The sequence below is a fragment of the Podarcis erhardii genome (assembly GCF_964252035.2).
Source record: "Podarcis erhardii genome assembly, chromosome: 5".
Classification (NCBI taxonomy): Eukaryota; Metazoa; Chordata; class Lepidosauria; order Squamata; family Lacertidae; genus Podarcis; species Podarcis erhardii.
The window spans coordinates 75124687-75140548 of NC_138509.1; the positions used below are offsets into that span (position 1 = coordinate 75124687).

At 40.5% G+C, this 15862-nt stretch overlaps 1 protein-coding gene across 2 annotated transcripts in view; it reads right to left on the reverse strand.

The window, feature by feature from the left end:
* Window positions 1-1877: 1877 nt before the first annotated feature.
* PLOD2 (procollagen-lysine,2-oxoglutarate 5-dioxygenase 2) overlaps window positions 1878-15862 on the reverse strand; it is a 65389-nt gene continuing 51404 nt past the window's right edge. Inside the window, exons 12-20 of one of the 2 annotated variants that reach the window (XM_081862384.1) lie at window positions 15109-15234; window positions 12988-13129; window positions 11775-11837; window positions 8209-8322; window positions 7780-7845; window positions 6647-6751; window positions 4697-4843; window positions 3910-4035; window positions 1878-2500 (exon numbers count right to left, since the gene is read on the reverse strand). In XM_081862384.1, coding sequence (XP_081718510.1) covers window positions 2345-2500; window positions 3910-4035; window positions 4697-4843; window positions 6647-6751; window positions 7780-7845; window positions 8209-8322; window positions 11775-11837; window positions 12988-13129; window positions 15109-15234 — 1045 coding nt within the window. In that variant the 3' untranslated portion in view covers window positions 1878-2344. The remainder of the gene's footprint in view (window positions 2501-3909; window positions 4036-4696; window positions 4844-6646; window positions 6752-7779; window positions 7846-8208; window positions 8323-11774; window positions 11838-12987; window positions 13130-15108; window positions 15235-15862) is intronic. The other variant, XM_081862385.1, reaches the window with a different exon arrangement.

Genomic DNA, 15862 nt, shown 5'->3' on the forward strand with positions numbered 1-15862 from the left:
ACTTTGCTTCAGGATAAGAACAGAAATCGTGCTCCGGCGGTGCGGCAGCAGTGGGAGGCCCCATTAGCTAAAGTGGTGCTTCAGGTTAAGAACAGATTCAGGTTAAGAACGGACCTCCGGAACGAATTAAGTACTTAACCCGAGGTACCACTGTATTTTTCTTGAGCAAAACAAAATAACACCTGTGGAACATAATATATTGGAGCCCTGCCTGGAATGTTGATTGGCAATGGTGACTGAGTCCCTGTCAGGGAATAAGGTAGGGAATAAATTATTAAATGATAATACTGACTAAATGGCTGTTTGGTGACTATGCAGACCATCATAGCCCACAGGGCTCTGAACTTTGGAACCATTATTATAAAAAGAAATGTATTTTGAATGACTAAATGCAGAAGCAAAAGTATACATCATAAATCACTCATACTGGGGGGAGGGAAATTTTAATTTAGGAGCTCCAACAGTTAATCATTAGGGCCTGCCCAAACAGTCTGAAGTACTTTGCTTGGAGTTCAGTAGAGATTGTTTTAATAAATACAGTTCTTTTACGGTAGCTCAGCTAGGTGGGCCACCACAGGGTGCTGCGCTATCCCAACAGATCACAGTGTAATGCCAAAAATAACCTCATGAAAACAAAGATCACTTTCACAATCACACAGAGATGTTTGAGTTTCATAATTTGCAGCATAAATCTTATTAAAAGAGGCCAGTCATTTGGTAGAGTTCACATTTAAAGGAATCTGGCCAGAGCTGAGAATCCACTAAACCAGCACTCTTTTGCAGTCTGTAAACTAGGAAATGGTAAACTAGGAAACAACCAAGCTGCCCTGAAAAGTAGGTTAGGTTTCTTCTTACTGTAGTTTTCAGCAAGCTAGACTATTGCATCTTTTCCACAGTGGTGGCTGCTGATGTGGGGGATGCAGGACAAATAGCTTTTCTGAAAAGTAAAACATTTGTTAAGATGTAAAACATTTGTCAGGGACACGGGTGGCGCTGTGGGTTAAACCACAGAGCCTAGGACTTGCCGATCAGAAGCCTAGACTTGCCGATCAGAAGGTCGGCGGTTCGAATCCCCGCGATGGGGTGAGCTCCCGTTGCTCAGTCCCAGCTCCTGCCAACCTAACAGTTCGAAAGCACGTCCAAGTGCAAGTAGATAAATAGGTACCGCTCTGGAGGGAAGGTAAATGGTGTTTCCGTGCGCTGCTCTGGTTTGCCAGAAGCGGCTTAGTCATGCTAAGCTGTAAGCCGGCTCTCTCAGCCAAGAAAGCGAGATGAGCGCCGCAACCCCAGAGTCGGTCACGAATGGACCTAATGGTCAGGGGTCCCTTTACCTTTACTAAAACATTTGTCAATTTACTGAACACACTCCAAAATGTAATAAAAGCTATCATACTCTGCTTATAAAACAGAAACCAAACACTGCATATTTTTAAAAGCAGACACACCAAAAGCTTTTCTTAATTTAAGGCTTCTTTATTTTCCATAAAACTTAGAAAATATGTGCATTTTAGCACCTCAGGTTTCATGCTTCAACATTCTTTTTTTTTTTTCAAGTGTAACCTTTAAATTACAAACAGTAGGCACAGCAGGAATAATTTTAAACTGATCCCTTAAAAAACAAAGGCAAGTCAAAACCCTGCACGTTTTATAAAAGAGCAACTTCAACCTCTTGATCTCCTGATACAAAATTCAAGTAGTGTTAAATAAGAGTAGACAAATTTGGTGTCCGAGACATCTTGGTATTAGAAAGTTTGCAGAAAGAGAGCTTGGATTTCCAGAATAGTTGCAGAATAGTTCCCAGCCTGATCAAAGGACACTTGGTGAGACGAAAAGATTTCCAAGTTGAGGATATCTTCTTTTAAAGGCTTTTTTTAAAAAAAGTACCCATATGTGTATTTTTGCCAATGCTTTGCATTTATCTATCATGCACTTCTTTCTTAGAAGAATATTCATAGATAGCTGGATATGCAAATATTTCTTTCTTTAATCAAGATATGTACAAAAGACATATTCGTAATGTTATTGTAACGGATGGAAAACCCACATGAAAAGTTTTATAGATCATCGGCATCAATGATTTTTCCCTTTCCTTTTAGACTCCCTTTTCACAAGGGAGCGAAATTATAATTATTTAACCTTGCAACTCAAGGCTCAGATCAGATGCTTGAAGGTTTATATTATTTTTTAAGAGTTTGGGTTTCTTTTCCTGCTCATTCTTTTAGCCCAAAGCAAAGCAGCAATCTAGAAGAAGTTTCTTTTGTCACCATCTTCTGGGAGTAGAACTATAAATAAGAGTTTGTCATAGATTGCCAAACGTTGTCTGTAACAGGCCAGGGAAATAAGATTAAGGGTCAATAAATGATACTGCAATGTATCTTGTTCCTTTCAAAATGGGAAGTCCTTCATGTAAATGCGTAAGTCTTCCTGGATGCATGAAACTCCATCCTTTCCTGGGTGATTCTATGGAGCAGTTGTACCTCAGAAATTTGCATCCACCTCCCTATAAAAAAATCAGAAACAAAAGTCTTTAAATCACCATCTGGCAGAAATCAATAGAAACTGGGAGGGTTTTTTTTGGTATAAAGCCCAAGACAATAATCAGAAGTGCAATCAATCCCAAGTGCATTAATTTGCACCAGGAATATACTGCATTTGAACAATAACACACCTTAACATTACCCTATTCTAATTCATATGTAGATCAACATCATTGTGGAAATTGCATGATAGTGGCCCTGTTTGCATCAAATACTAAGTCAAACCATGCCTTAACATGTGTGTTTTGGTAGCAAAGGTTGCAGCTACTACTGTTCACCTGATCCTGCAGTTGTTCCACCCAGGCATAAGCCATGGTTTGGCTTAGTGTTGTATTCAAACCTGGGTATGTAGTTTATCTACCCCAGAAAACCCACAAGCAGTTAACCAAGAACAAACTTTGGTTACAACTCATGGTTTGTCCAGAGTGAAACAAATCATGAGCCCGGCTTTGGATGTAGCACTAACACAAACTATGACTTAGCGCTGGATAGCACAGAAGCAGCAGCTGTGATCTGCATACCAAGAATCAACACATGTGCTTGTTTGTGCTAAGCCAGGCTACCTCAACCTCGGCCCTCCAAATGTTTTTGGCCTACAACTCCCATGATCCCTAGCTAGCAGGACCAGTGGTCAGGGATGATAGGAATTGTAGTCTCAAAACATCTGGAGGGCCGAGTCTGAGGAAGCCTGTGCTAAGCCATTGTTTGGTTTAGTGTTACATGCCAACTAGGTCAATAGCTTTTCTAGTCTAGGCATTAGTAGTGGGAGGTCGCTAGGCCTACTCCATCCCTTCAAATGCTGTATCTCAAATCAGGTAACAACCTAGAGGAAAAAGATTGGAGGGGGTGGTTTCCGAGGCAACAAGTCATACCACTTGGAGAGACAAGGGAACTTTGCCTCTATTCCTTAAAACACCCTGTGCAAAACTGAGGGATGTGGTATCTACTTTGTTTTTACTGCTGCCATGTGCCAGCTATTGCAAATCATTCTGCAATCTACCTTCTGCTGGCCACTGTCTTAAACTATTTGTAACATGATCCTTCAAGAAAGCATTTTTTTGGTGAGGGATCTGCTCCATCTCCTTCTCCAACAAGATACTCCTCACAGGGAACTCTTTCACCAGCCATACAAAATAATCCTATCACTGATTTCAACACTGAACACAGCTGTCTGCTTAAACTGCAGTATCACTGCAGCTTGATGCAATTATACTGTCACTGAAAGAAACACTGTTCTAATACTTTAAAAAGAACCAAGAATTATCATTGTGGTGTCATTTTCTTATTTGGGACTTTTAAGCAAGCTTAGTGGGAAATGAGTCAGAGAAGTTGAAAGCCATTGCTGGAATAAACAGATTTGCTCCAAACATACCTCAAAATCTCTTCCCACTTTGTTGAGAGCTATGTTGATAGTAAATGTGGAGGAGTCATGATGAGGTCTGAGGGAACGTTGTCTCTCAGTAGTGTATTTCACAACAAAATTCAGCAAGGCATGGCCCTATAAAGAAATAACAGGACAGTTAAGAAAGGATAGCTCATGGGAATCCCTCAAGCCTACTCCCTGTGATGATAAATATCTGTGATTTACTGTCATGGATCTCCTCCCACCCACTGTTTATAATAACTCCTTCACTTCCAGATGTCCTCAACTTTTGTCTCTCTCTTCCTTTTTTAAAGATTCTGAGCCTGCAGACACAGAGTCCACCTAGCACATACTTCATAGGAAACTACTGATAAATGGAATAAATAATATTCAGCGTCTAATTTTGGCTCCTGAGCATGAGAACATAAGAAGAGCCTACTGGATCAGGCAAACAGCTCATCTTAGTCCAGCATCCTTTTTTCACAGCCGCTAACCTGATACCTGTGTGAAACCTCCACACAGGACTCAAGCAAAAGATTACTCTCCTCCCCTGTGCTTTTCAGAAATTAAATAATTTGCATGGTGCAGAAGCTGAAGTAGGGATAGGAGAGGCATGAATAGCTCTCCTAGTCTGTGCAATGCCCCCTCATGTTGCTTGCATGTTCTTGGTGCATCCACATTGACAGAAGGACCTGTGGGGTGGACATACTGGGTCTGTCGTGACTACTCTGTGATTGGATACTGCACCTGTGCTTGAGCCTTTAAGTCTTATTTTTTAATAACCATTTTAACCTACCTTTGTATAGTAGCCGGCAAACACTTTTAGTGTTACAGGCGCTATGTATTCTCTAATGAAATGTAGCCACACGCTTTCCAGCCCAATTTGTTTCATGTGAATGTCATCAGTTGGAACATTTTCATATCCTCCAGAAATGCGGCTGTCCTAAAACAAGACATCACAGAGATGTTCAGATACATAGGGCATAAGGTTATGTTTTCAAATCATATGGGACACTTTGTAAAGTAGCACATGCCTGTCCAATTCTAAAGCTTTCATACTCTAAAGCTTTCATACCTTGTGTCAGGGACGCAGCGAGAGCGCAGGGAGGGGAGGAGATGGAGAGCGAGGGGGAGCAATCCGAGGGCAGCGTAGGAGAAGATGACAGTAGCCCGAGAGATTCCATGAGCCTCTCCAGCGAATTGGAAGATTCACAGAAGGGGGCGCCGATGGCCAGGGCAAAGGGGGCCCCAAGGGGGAAACCCCAGAAGCAAGGGGCCAGCGGGGACTCCCAGAGCAGCAGTTGGAAATCAGGACCAGCTTCCCCACCGGAGCGTAGTGGGGGGGAGGAGTCCCAGGTATCAGGGCCAGTGTATTCACCACCAGCGAGAGAAGATGAGTCAGGGTTGGCCACGCCTCCATCGGAGAGCGAGGGAACGGTCAAGAGGAAGGTTGCCGGCTGGGCGCACGCGCCAAGTTCAAATGTACAGGCGAGCGGCACAGCAGGTAGCCCGGATAGGGAACCAGGTCCTAAAGCCCGCCGGAAGGAGGGGCAAGAATCAGGGGGGTCAGTGTCAGAAGAGTCCAGAAAGGATGAAACCCCAGCGGGCAGGAGGGCCCAGAGGAGGAAGGAGCTATGGAAGAGGTGGAGCAAGGCTAGAGTCTTAAACTGGTGTGGAAGGGGAGGAGAGTCAGACGGAACTTCGCCGGTCTAGACTTTAAGACGTAGAGCGGCACGCTGCGGCTTTAAAATAGAAACTGAACTTCAATAAAGACTTTTGTACATAACTACAGCCGGGCGTTGGTCCTTTGTGAGCTGGGACCTAGGGGCGGCTCTGACACCTTGAGACACATCCCAGTGAACAAATATACTCATCGTATGGCTTAGTTTATGGGACCAAAATCACAATCTCTTCTTCCATCAAATGTATTGTGTAAGGAACTAGTACAACAATAAATTGTTTTGTTCATCAGATAATTCAGTAGTGGCTGAATGCATCAATAGATGTTTCAATAAAAATAACAGCACTTGAAACTATCAGCTGATTATTAAAACCATCTTAGATTACTGAAAAGGAGCTTTTTAATATACAGAAAGTGTAAACTGCCTTACAATGTTGAAGAAAATAGTAAAGATGGCCTTTCTTTTATCATTTGTTATGGTAACATAATTGGACCCACCCTGGGACCTCATGCTGAAGAGTAAGTAAGAAAGCTAATAAATAAAAAATCACAATCTGACCCTTTATCAAATTTACAAAGTCAAAATGTCGTATGGATTTGGATCTAAAACTAATTTTGTACTTTGAGGTAGATGTATTATGAATGGACTTGTAACAAAAATAACACTGTATCTCCATTATTTCTATAATACTGTCAACATTGCATTGTGCTTGGTATTTTTTCCATAAATAAAAATAGTGACATAAAAGCAAAAGTGTTTTTTTTTTTTTAATAAGGTAGCCCAAAACTCTTAATATCACTGATTAAAATGAGTCCTAAGCTTCATTTGCCAATCTAAAATTAAATTTTGCAGTCCTGATGGAAACATTGGGCACAATCCTGCCCCAATGAACTCCCCCTTGGATGAGTGTATGTGTGCACATGCAATGACATTCCCATGGGTGCCTCCCACAGGGGACATGTGCATGTGCATTGTGCTCACCTTTTGTCAGCAGTCCATACTTTATTTTCAAAAACACCTATATAAAAAATAAATTGAAAGAAGTTTCCAACTATTATGCTTACATGGTGTTTTCCACCTGACCAACGTCCATAATGTTCCATCTCCTGGACCAGTTCATCACAGGCTGTCTCAGAAAATATGGGGAACCAAAACACATCCGGGCATGGCTACAGGTGTGAAACATAAAACTGTGTGTTAGAATTTTGTGCTCCTTTGTGTGCCAGATAAGGCTGTTGCATAGCTTATGCTTTACATCTCTGAATCTAAGGTGGAGGACGGCTGCAGGAATCCTTTGTCCATCACTACAGCAACTAGTCTCACCCCTTTGATTTCGTTTTGTTTCTTAAATGTCATTTCTTGTCTTTTAGGTTGTGGATACCAGCGTTATGCAGCAGTTGCTCTGCATCATGCACTTGGCCAGCTGCGTAAGAGAAAACACAGCGAAATCTCTAATTATCTGAAAGGAGAAACCATTTCAGTGGCTGCTTGGGTCAGTCACTGTAGAGCAGTTTCCTCTCATGTGCCCACAAATACCCACAGCAGAAGGTTACATTTGTACTGATCTACCCAGTGTTCCCATATTTGAGGAAAGGAACATTTTCGGCTGTGGTAATTTGGTTTCCCCTAGCAGGACTGGCACTACAATGTAGTGAAGAACAGCTGCCCAGGCTTCCAGCAACCCCATTTCTCCAAGCTTATGGGACTCTTGATGCTAACCTGCTGATTCTTCCCACATACACATGAGAAAGAGAGCACAAATTAGCATGGCATGGAAAGCCAAGTCTGTTGAATAATAATAATAATAATAATAATAATAATAATAATAATAATATCTTTATTGTCATTGCCCCCTCTCGGGGACAACGAAAATTACTTGGCTGCTCCATCCACCCAGGTAGGGCACTCCACACAAAATCAGAACAACTATAAAAACACTAATTAAAACAATAAAACCAAAGAAATGGTTTTTCAGTGTCAAAGCAGAGAAGTATTGGGCCACCCCAACCCCAGGTGGTTTCCATTATTAGTGGTGCTGCTGCCAAGTTTCAGGTGGGTGTGGAAGTTACAGAAACACATACAGAGCCCATAAATAATTAGCTCACTCCAATCCAAGTAAAAACCCATTTGTATTTTAGTTCAGTTCATAAATGAAGTTCAGTCCCTTTGTGAGTCCCCAAATAGCAGTTTCCCTTACCTGTTCTACTATGTGCTCAGTGAAAATTTTTGAATAGTTGGGGTTTATGTAGGTTTCCTTCCAATCCTGAGAACAAAGATTTGTTTGTTAGATTAAAAATAGAGAGAGAGAACAACCCACACAGAAGTGCTTAGAATGTAGGGTTTCAGCAAAGGATAGTCCTACTCAAAGCAGACTCACTAAAATTGATGAACATGACGAACTTTGTTCCATTTCAGTGGGTCGGGTCTGAGTAGGGCTTAGCTGGATACAACCCATAGGATTATTTTTTTTCACATTGAGCAATGAAGGTTAATGTTGAAAAATTAAATGGATTAAGATCCCCATGTAAGAAAGCATTTTGTGATTTGTTTGCTCACAAAAGAAAGAGGTTATGGGGGGGGGGTTAAAAGAGAGGAAAATAATTATATTGCATTCTTTGATACATACCACTGGATTTTCAAAGATCTGCCAAAGATCATTGTTGTAGTGAGATATATTGTAGTTGGCGGTTGATAGAAGTCTTCCAAATTCATGTCTGTTAGTGATGTACATAAAGACACCCTACCACCAGACAAAAAACATCCTTATGTTAGTTTACATTTAATATTTAGAAATACAGAAGAAACTATATTATCCAGTCTATATTAATACTCATCACCCAAACTCACTATCATCCCCATTCTGAATATACAAACTACAGTCTTCTTTATCTGAAATTCTAACTATGTATGTTGCACTCTTTGGGGTATTTAAAGAAGCTGTACTGCCAACTGACCAGATATAGTCAGTAAACAAAGCATGGATTCTGATATGGGCTGAGGCAATTTGTTTCTTTTCTACATGCAGTCCATGCATACAGAGCATTCCCAATTCATGAAAATGTAGGGAGGAGAAGCCCTGAACATAAGGCAATCTATTCCTGTATCAGAGACCCACACACAGCAATCTCGGTTATGTTCTTAATATCTATACATTTATATAACTGATGGTGAGTGACCAGATTAATTTTATGAAGGAAAAGTGGGTATATTTCCTTCTATACATTTTTATGTAGTTGTCTTGTGTCCTAAATATTTAACTAATATTGATCTGTTGAATTCAGGTAACAACATAAATAGAGAAGCAAGTGTCAGAGCTCTATAGAGTGCCAATTTCAGCCCATTTCCTACCAGATCCTTTGATGAGTTGACCTGTAATGAAAATGTTCCCCTTCAAATAGTTATTTTGATGAATATGATGAAAACAACAAACCACTGTGCAATGCTTGAAGAAGGATGAAAAGCAAAATGAACTGGAACAGTAGCAAAAGCCACATGATCCTTGTAGGACCGATTAACTTCATATTAAATTGAACAAATCAAATTAAGTAAATTGGGAAGGTATGTTGTTTTCCTTTTCAATATAAACAGGCCCACGTTTTCAAACTGATCAAAGATACTGTTGCGTTTGTCACAGCCCAATCGCTTGCCATTTTGAATAATGGTGCTTCAAGACATTTGCTGTTTCTGACACTTATGGTTTTGTGAATGGCCAGCATGCTGGTCACCTACAAGCCAGACATCAGCCACACCAGTCCTCATGTTGATAATGATCTCTGTCCAAGCAGGCTAGTAGAACTAGCCAGGGGCAGCACCAATTAAACAAAATATGTGATAGTGACTTCAAACCTACATGGCAATACAGGCCTATCCTATAATGAGGTACTTCCTGGTTTGCTTCTGGGTCTGTGGCTACCATCTCTAAGGAAGCAGATGTCTATGAGTTTCCTCAGTGATCAGGATAGGGCAGCCTTTCAAACCTGGAGCTGCTGGGATTGGCATTCCAAAACGTCTGAAGGCTACCAGGTAGACATAACAAATACTGTCTCAGACCATGTTGTATAAGTAGTGAGGCAGATACACTATCTCAAGTACATAAGGGTTGGGTCTAAGTCTTTTGGGGGGATTTTTTTTTAATGTTATAATGTTCTTTTTAAAACACGAACATAATAAACATGTACTCAACCCATGGCTCTTATTAAATAATAAATACGAAAAGCTGAATAAAAAAAACTCTGCCAAAAACAGTTAAGTAATGATTATGTAACACTTCCCTCTGCTACAAAAATACACCACACCACTGTCCAGTTTTATGCTCCATTACTTCCAATGGAGTTGCGTCAGCATAAAACTGTAGAAATACAGTGGTAAAGCATGCTTTTGACAGTGGGTGTATTGAAAACCATGTCATTGCGTTAAAGACATAATTTCTCATGAGAAGTGTAGGGAAACCACAGTATGTTCTGTTTTTACAGCATGGGCGAGCTTCAGTTTTAATCATAACAAGAAATTGAAAAATGTGCATTAGGGGAACAGGGAACAGCAAGCAACCCTTATTAAGCAATGGATTTTCTGGTTCCTACAGCTACAATAGATAACAGAGTGTGGGTAGCTTTGTCTCAGCAACAACAAAAAGCCATTGAATTACATCCAGTTTTAACTAGAAAGAGCCCATTAAATTGTATGCAACTGTATGCAGTTTACAAATGACTGTTTGGTTCTTGACTTCAAGACTATTTTGGCATTATATTTCATTATTTTTTTCTACTCTTCCATAAAAAAAATCATTCTGAAATTTGACTTTATTATGCTGCTAACAGCTGCGGCTTCTTCTATTTGCTAACGGTGGGACTACCTCTCGAATGATGTGGAGTGGCCCCAATCATAATTCATTCATTTATTAATTAATAGGGTCACATAATTTAGGTTCTACAAGCTGATTGTAAGGCTTCAGGGAATGAAAGAGTTTCCTACAATTAATCCTCTCCCTGCAGCCTCTCTTCCCCTCTAAATCTGGGTTAAGAATCCCTCTGGGGTTTTTGGAAAGTGGGACAGCGTGGGAAGGGAATTTCCAAAAATCCATTCCCTCTCCATTCTGCCAGCAGAAGCTTTACTGTCAGCTGAGTGAAACCCATTGCATGCAGCCTTTTGACATCCAAAACCAGTGAAAGTGATATAGCTAAATGAAAGACAAAGTTCAAAAATGAAATCCTCAATCTCCATTAGTCTCAATGGAACATGAGCAGATGTCCGCAATGAAATTAATGGAGACTGAATCTTAGAAGCAATGGTCAATGCTAAAATGAGTTGTTACTTAAGACGATACCACAAAATTTGTGATTCTCACATGTATATAACTAGGAAGCAGGAACTTGTAGCACAAGAATGATTTGCACTAAAAGAATGAGGATAGGTTGATTTTTGGCGATTATTTATGCCACATCAGAATTTTGGGTGTATGTTTAAGTACACTAGCATATTGGTTTACAAACTCAACAATGTGGAAACCGTGCTACTGTTTGGGCTGAAACTTGCCCTCCTGCATGCAGAAGGCATCTTCTGCTCACTATTTTACGTGAAACACAGAAGAAGCAAAAAGCATGTTCTTCCATTTGGACAAAAGGCTTCACAAGGCCTTGGGCAACCTCCTATGCAAGCATAATAATGAAAACAGTGGTCGCTGGAGTGGTGGCACTTACCTGACCTCCTGACAGCCCCATTGCTGGGGCATGCCACAGAGTAGGGACAAGGCAGAGGTCAAGTTGGTTTGGTGCACACCAACCAGGCAGAGAGTGCTAGATTGGCTTTGCCAGTATGTCTGCATCACAACGGCCTTTCCTTTCCTAATACACTGTAGCGATGAGGGTGACAAGAGGTCAGGTAAATGCCGGCAGCCAATTGACCGCCATCTATAGAACCTACTCAACATATCCGTGTGTGAATTCTTGTACACAGGTTTGTGTGGGGCAGCACTGACAGCTGTTTTCCTTCCATTCATGATTTAATCTTTTGAACGGCCACTGAAGAAAAAAAACATTATTTTTTTTGCAAAAGTTGTATCCATGGGGCTAAAAGCTCAAGACAAAACAATGCCCAGTTATCACTGGGATACAGGGAATGGAAGGAGACACCTCCCTCTAGGAGACTAAAACCGCATTGTAATAAATGAGTAAAAAAATGAAAAGAAAGAAAAACCTTTGGGGGTCTGAGCATATGGAATGTTTCCGCAGAAGGGGAGCCTTTTTCCCTTTGTAAGGTCTAAAACGAAGGAGGAGAAGGACCACATCAGATGACCTTTCATTGCTCTCTTTCACACTGTTAGAACTGCATTCACTTTCTGCTGCCATGTTAGATAAACAAGATCCTTTAATCAAAAGCTGGTATTCTGAAATACCATTTACGGACATCATGCAGCTCTAAGCAAAGCTTAAAACGTACGGGTTAAAAGCTTGAACTCTCAGCCTCTTATCTACTGCAACAAATATATACATATATATGTATATGTATTTTTAAAAACATACACACAGAGACAAGCTCGTACCAGGCTGCTTCACAGCATAAGAATGAGAAAAAGAAGACTTTTTCTGATGAGCCACCAAGTCAGATTAGTTGGACGTGAGCACATGGTAAGCACAGATTGCAATATCTGATGCATGAAAGGTTGAGAACAAGAGAATGTTGATTGGACTATTCTGCAGAACGAGTACAAACAAAAGAAAATCATGCCTTGTTAAAGGAGGGAATAAACTTCAATACTTGCCAACTTTTCTTGTTCAATTCAGCAAAATTATTTTTCAATGCTACATTGCCTGGAAATAGCTGTCATTTGATTCTGCTCTGGAACTAGTGTAGATATCAGTACAGATACAGATTTACATTTGTATTGCAATGATATTCATATATGTTCTCATAATGCTAGCATCCATTAAACACTAATAACGACAAGGAGCATTGGTCCTGTTTAGCAAAATTTAATCTGCCTTGAAATAACAAGATCAATCATTCCTGCCCTTGAAAAAGACAATTCTAAAATGCAATAATGTGACATCAGTTCTATTGTATCCTTCATACAATATATAGCATTTGTGATGGTTTATTAACTCAAGAACAAAATTTAGAAAAAATAGAAAATCAGTGCTGAGCTACAATTACCATTTGAAATAGGTATTGATTAAGTTCACAAGTAATTTTGCATTCAGAAACAGGCAGCACACAATATTTATGAGCGTTAACTATACTCAAAGCCAAAAAGTTGTGATGTGAATTGGTTTAACTGCTGCCATTGTGGAGAGGTAACAAAGAATCAGAAAAGTGATTGTAACTCACAAAAAAATTGGCTAGTACTTTAAATTGGAAAGAAAGAACAACCAAAGTGTAGCGAGACATTTTCAAAGCTCATGCAACTCACCATTTCCCTGGCATTCCTGCAGAGGGCCATATCAGGATCCAATCTGTCCCTTGCAAAATAATTTCTCTCTTTCATCTCAGATCTGAGGGTTTCTCCTTTGATCAAATATATGTTAGCCACATAAGGGATGTTCCATACACCCCTGGGGGAAAATGGTAAAATGAGTTGGGTGTAATATACACTTGGATGAATTTCATTCAGGTTTCATCATTTTTTCATCATTTGTTTCCTATGGTGAGAATTTTCCACTCATGAAACAGGATGAAAATACTATGGAGCATAATTCTTTTTTTTAATCATTTGTACTCTTGTTGCGGAGAAGCTCCACAAAACTCCACTATACAGAACTGAGAGAACATTATCCATTTGTAAACAAGACTAAGGAGACCAATAAGTTACTGTGGAATATTTGGTAATGCAACCACATGGAGAAAGGCACAAACTGAACCATTCTAAAATTATATTTAACACCCAGCTGTAGAACCGCATGTCCCAGAATGCTACGTGACCCTGTGGCGGGTTTCTAAAGCTGGACAAACAATAAACAAGCAAAATCAATCATGTTTTGCTTGTTTTTCAGGTCAGGTTTCTCGCTCACAGACCCATATACAAGAATAAAATCAGAAAATAGCTGAATTGAGAACATTCACTTTTAAATCTCCCTTCCATTTTTTATTCAATTAAAGCTATTGACAGAGCACATAGTCTTCAAAATCAGCTTATAAATTAAAATATATGGCAATTACAAGGAAACAAGGAAAATTAAAAGCAACCTTTCCAAGAACTAACGTCTTTATATGTCACTTCTTTTATGGTTGTTGTTGTTTTTCAAATAAATTTTCATTAGTTTTCCAATATTCCGCCAATAATAGCCAGCTTATAACAATATCAATTAATTCCTTCTTTTATGGTTTCTGGCTGAGGAAAAAGCCAGAACTGAAATATGTGGGAAGTATGGGGAAAGTAAATTGTTTGGGGTACGCTGAAGGAATTTAATACACAGTCAATGCAAGCAGTTCAAAGTAAGTGGGTCACACTATCGAGAGCCCCCCTTTTTTGCAACCCAGGGTTATGCAGAACTTTACGAGTGTTAAATAAAGTCCTTCTTACCGGATTCTTCTTTGGTTTTTATTTTTTACTTTGACTGTGGGGCATGCATGGAGACGGGTTTTGGGGATATCCACAGCCTATTTCAACACATTACAGGGATTATTTAGCCGAAAAAGGGCTGAAACCACTCACAGCTGACTGTTTCTTAGAAATACTTCACTTTAAGAAATGTTCACTGAAGCAATAGTCAATACAGCTACCACAATAGTGTATGTCCGTCCCCCAGAATGACTTGTTTAACACATACATTGATGTGGCATGTTATGTATGTTTTATACCCCACCTTTCCTCCAAAAAACTCAAGGTGGCATACATGGTTCTCTTCCTCCCCATTTCATCCTCACAACTACCTTGTGAGGTAGGTTTGGTGGACTGTGACTGGCCCAAGGTTACCCAGTGAGTTCTCAGCTCCTTGGAGCAAAGCTGGAATATAGACATGATCAATACATACATACGTGCCAAATCAAAAGAAGTGTGAGCAAGGTGGTTTTTCAACAACTACTATTGGGATAGCTGTTGGATGACTGTACAGTGGTACCTCGGGTTACACACACTTCAGGTTACATATGCTTCAGGTTACAGACTCCACTAACCCAGAAATAGTGCTTCAGGTTAAGAACTTTGCTTTCGGATGAGAACAGAAATTGTGCTCTGGCGGCGCAGCAGCAGGAGGCCCCATTAGCTAAAGTGGTGCTTTAGGTTAAGAACAGTTTCAGGTTCAGAACAGACCTCCGGAATGAATTAAGTACTTAACCCAAGGTACCACTGTATGTGGAATTGCATGTGCCCAGGGTGTGCTCATGTGCAATGCTGGCACACTCGCGGTGTGCCAATGTCACTCCTGCACATCACAGGGGGGTGTCAATGTGACATCAACATGCTCCAGAGTGTGCGCATGCCACCAAGTCGAATCGGAGGGCGGGTAGCAGCCCTTTCATTTAAAATTTGTGGGTGCCCAGGCACCCAGGGCCCCACGTAGTCGGCACCTATGCAAAAGAGCAGTTAACTTACACTCTGTTTCCTTGGACAATATCCACGTAGTCTTCAGACCGAGCATAATATCCATCAGGGCTCAGCGCCCCCCAAAAGTTTGACCAAAGCTTCCCATGGCGCAGTACAAGAGGGGCAATCATCTTTCTGTTTTAAAAACATGATTGCATTGAAAGTTAACAAAAAGATTGAAATGTGAGGCAATCACAAGGAGTAGCTCTATTACTAGGGAAGAGACGGATGTTAATAGCTGTCACTTATTCTAAATAGGCCTCTTTGCTTCCAGTCACTGCCTCTGGGATAGTGAGAAAAACCGAGTCTTTCTGAATTCTGAATTTGTAAAGCAACAACTGCAATGTGAAATTTCAAGGGCCATAGCTCAGCAAAGAGTATATGTTATGCATGCATGCATGCATAAAGTCTTATATTCCATCATTCGCATTCCCACTGAAAGGCTTCTGCTAGAATAGCAATGAAAGATCTCTGCCTGATGTCTAGGAAAGGGGCTGCCAATCAGGATAAAATGGATTAACGGTGTGAATGATAAAATAGCTGTTTAAAGCCTTAACTGACACATAGTGAAACTGAGTCTCTCTTGTAGACACATTGTCGTCAAAGTCAAGAAAGTTGACATGATCAAAAAGCAAACATGCTGAAGGAAGTGCCTTTACTCCAAGATGCACAGAGAAGCATTGGGGGGGGGGTCCTCCATCCCAGCAGCACATATCCACCAATGACAGAGCACTCACATGATTAAGAAGAGCCCCCTAAATCA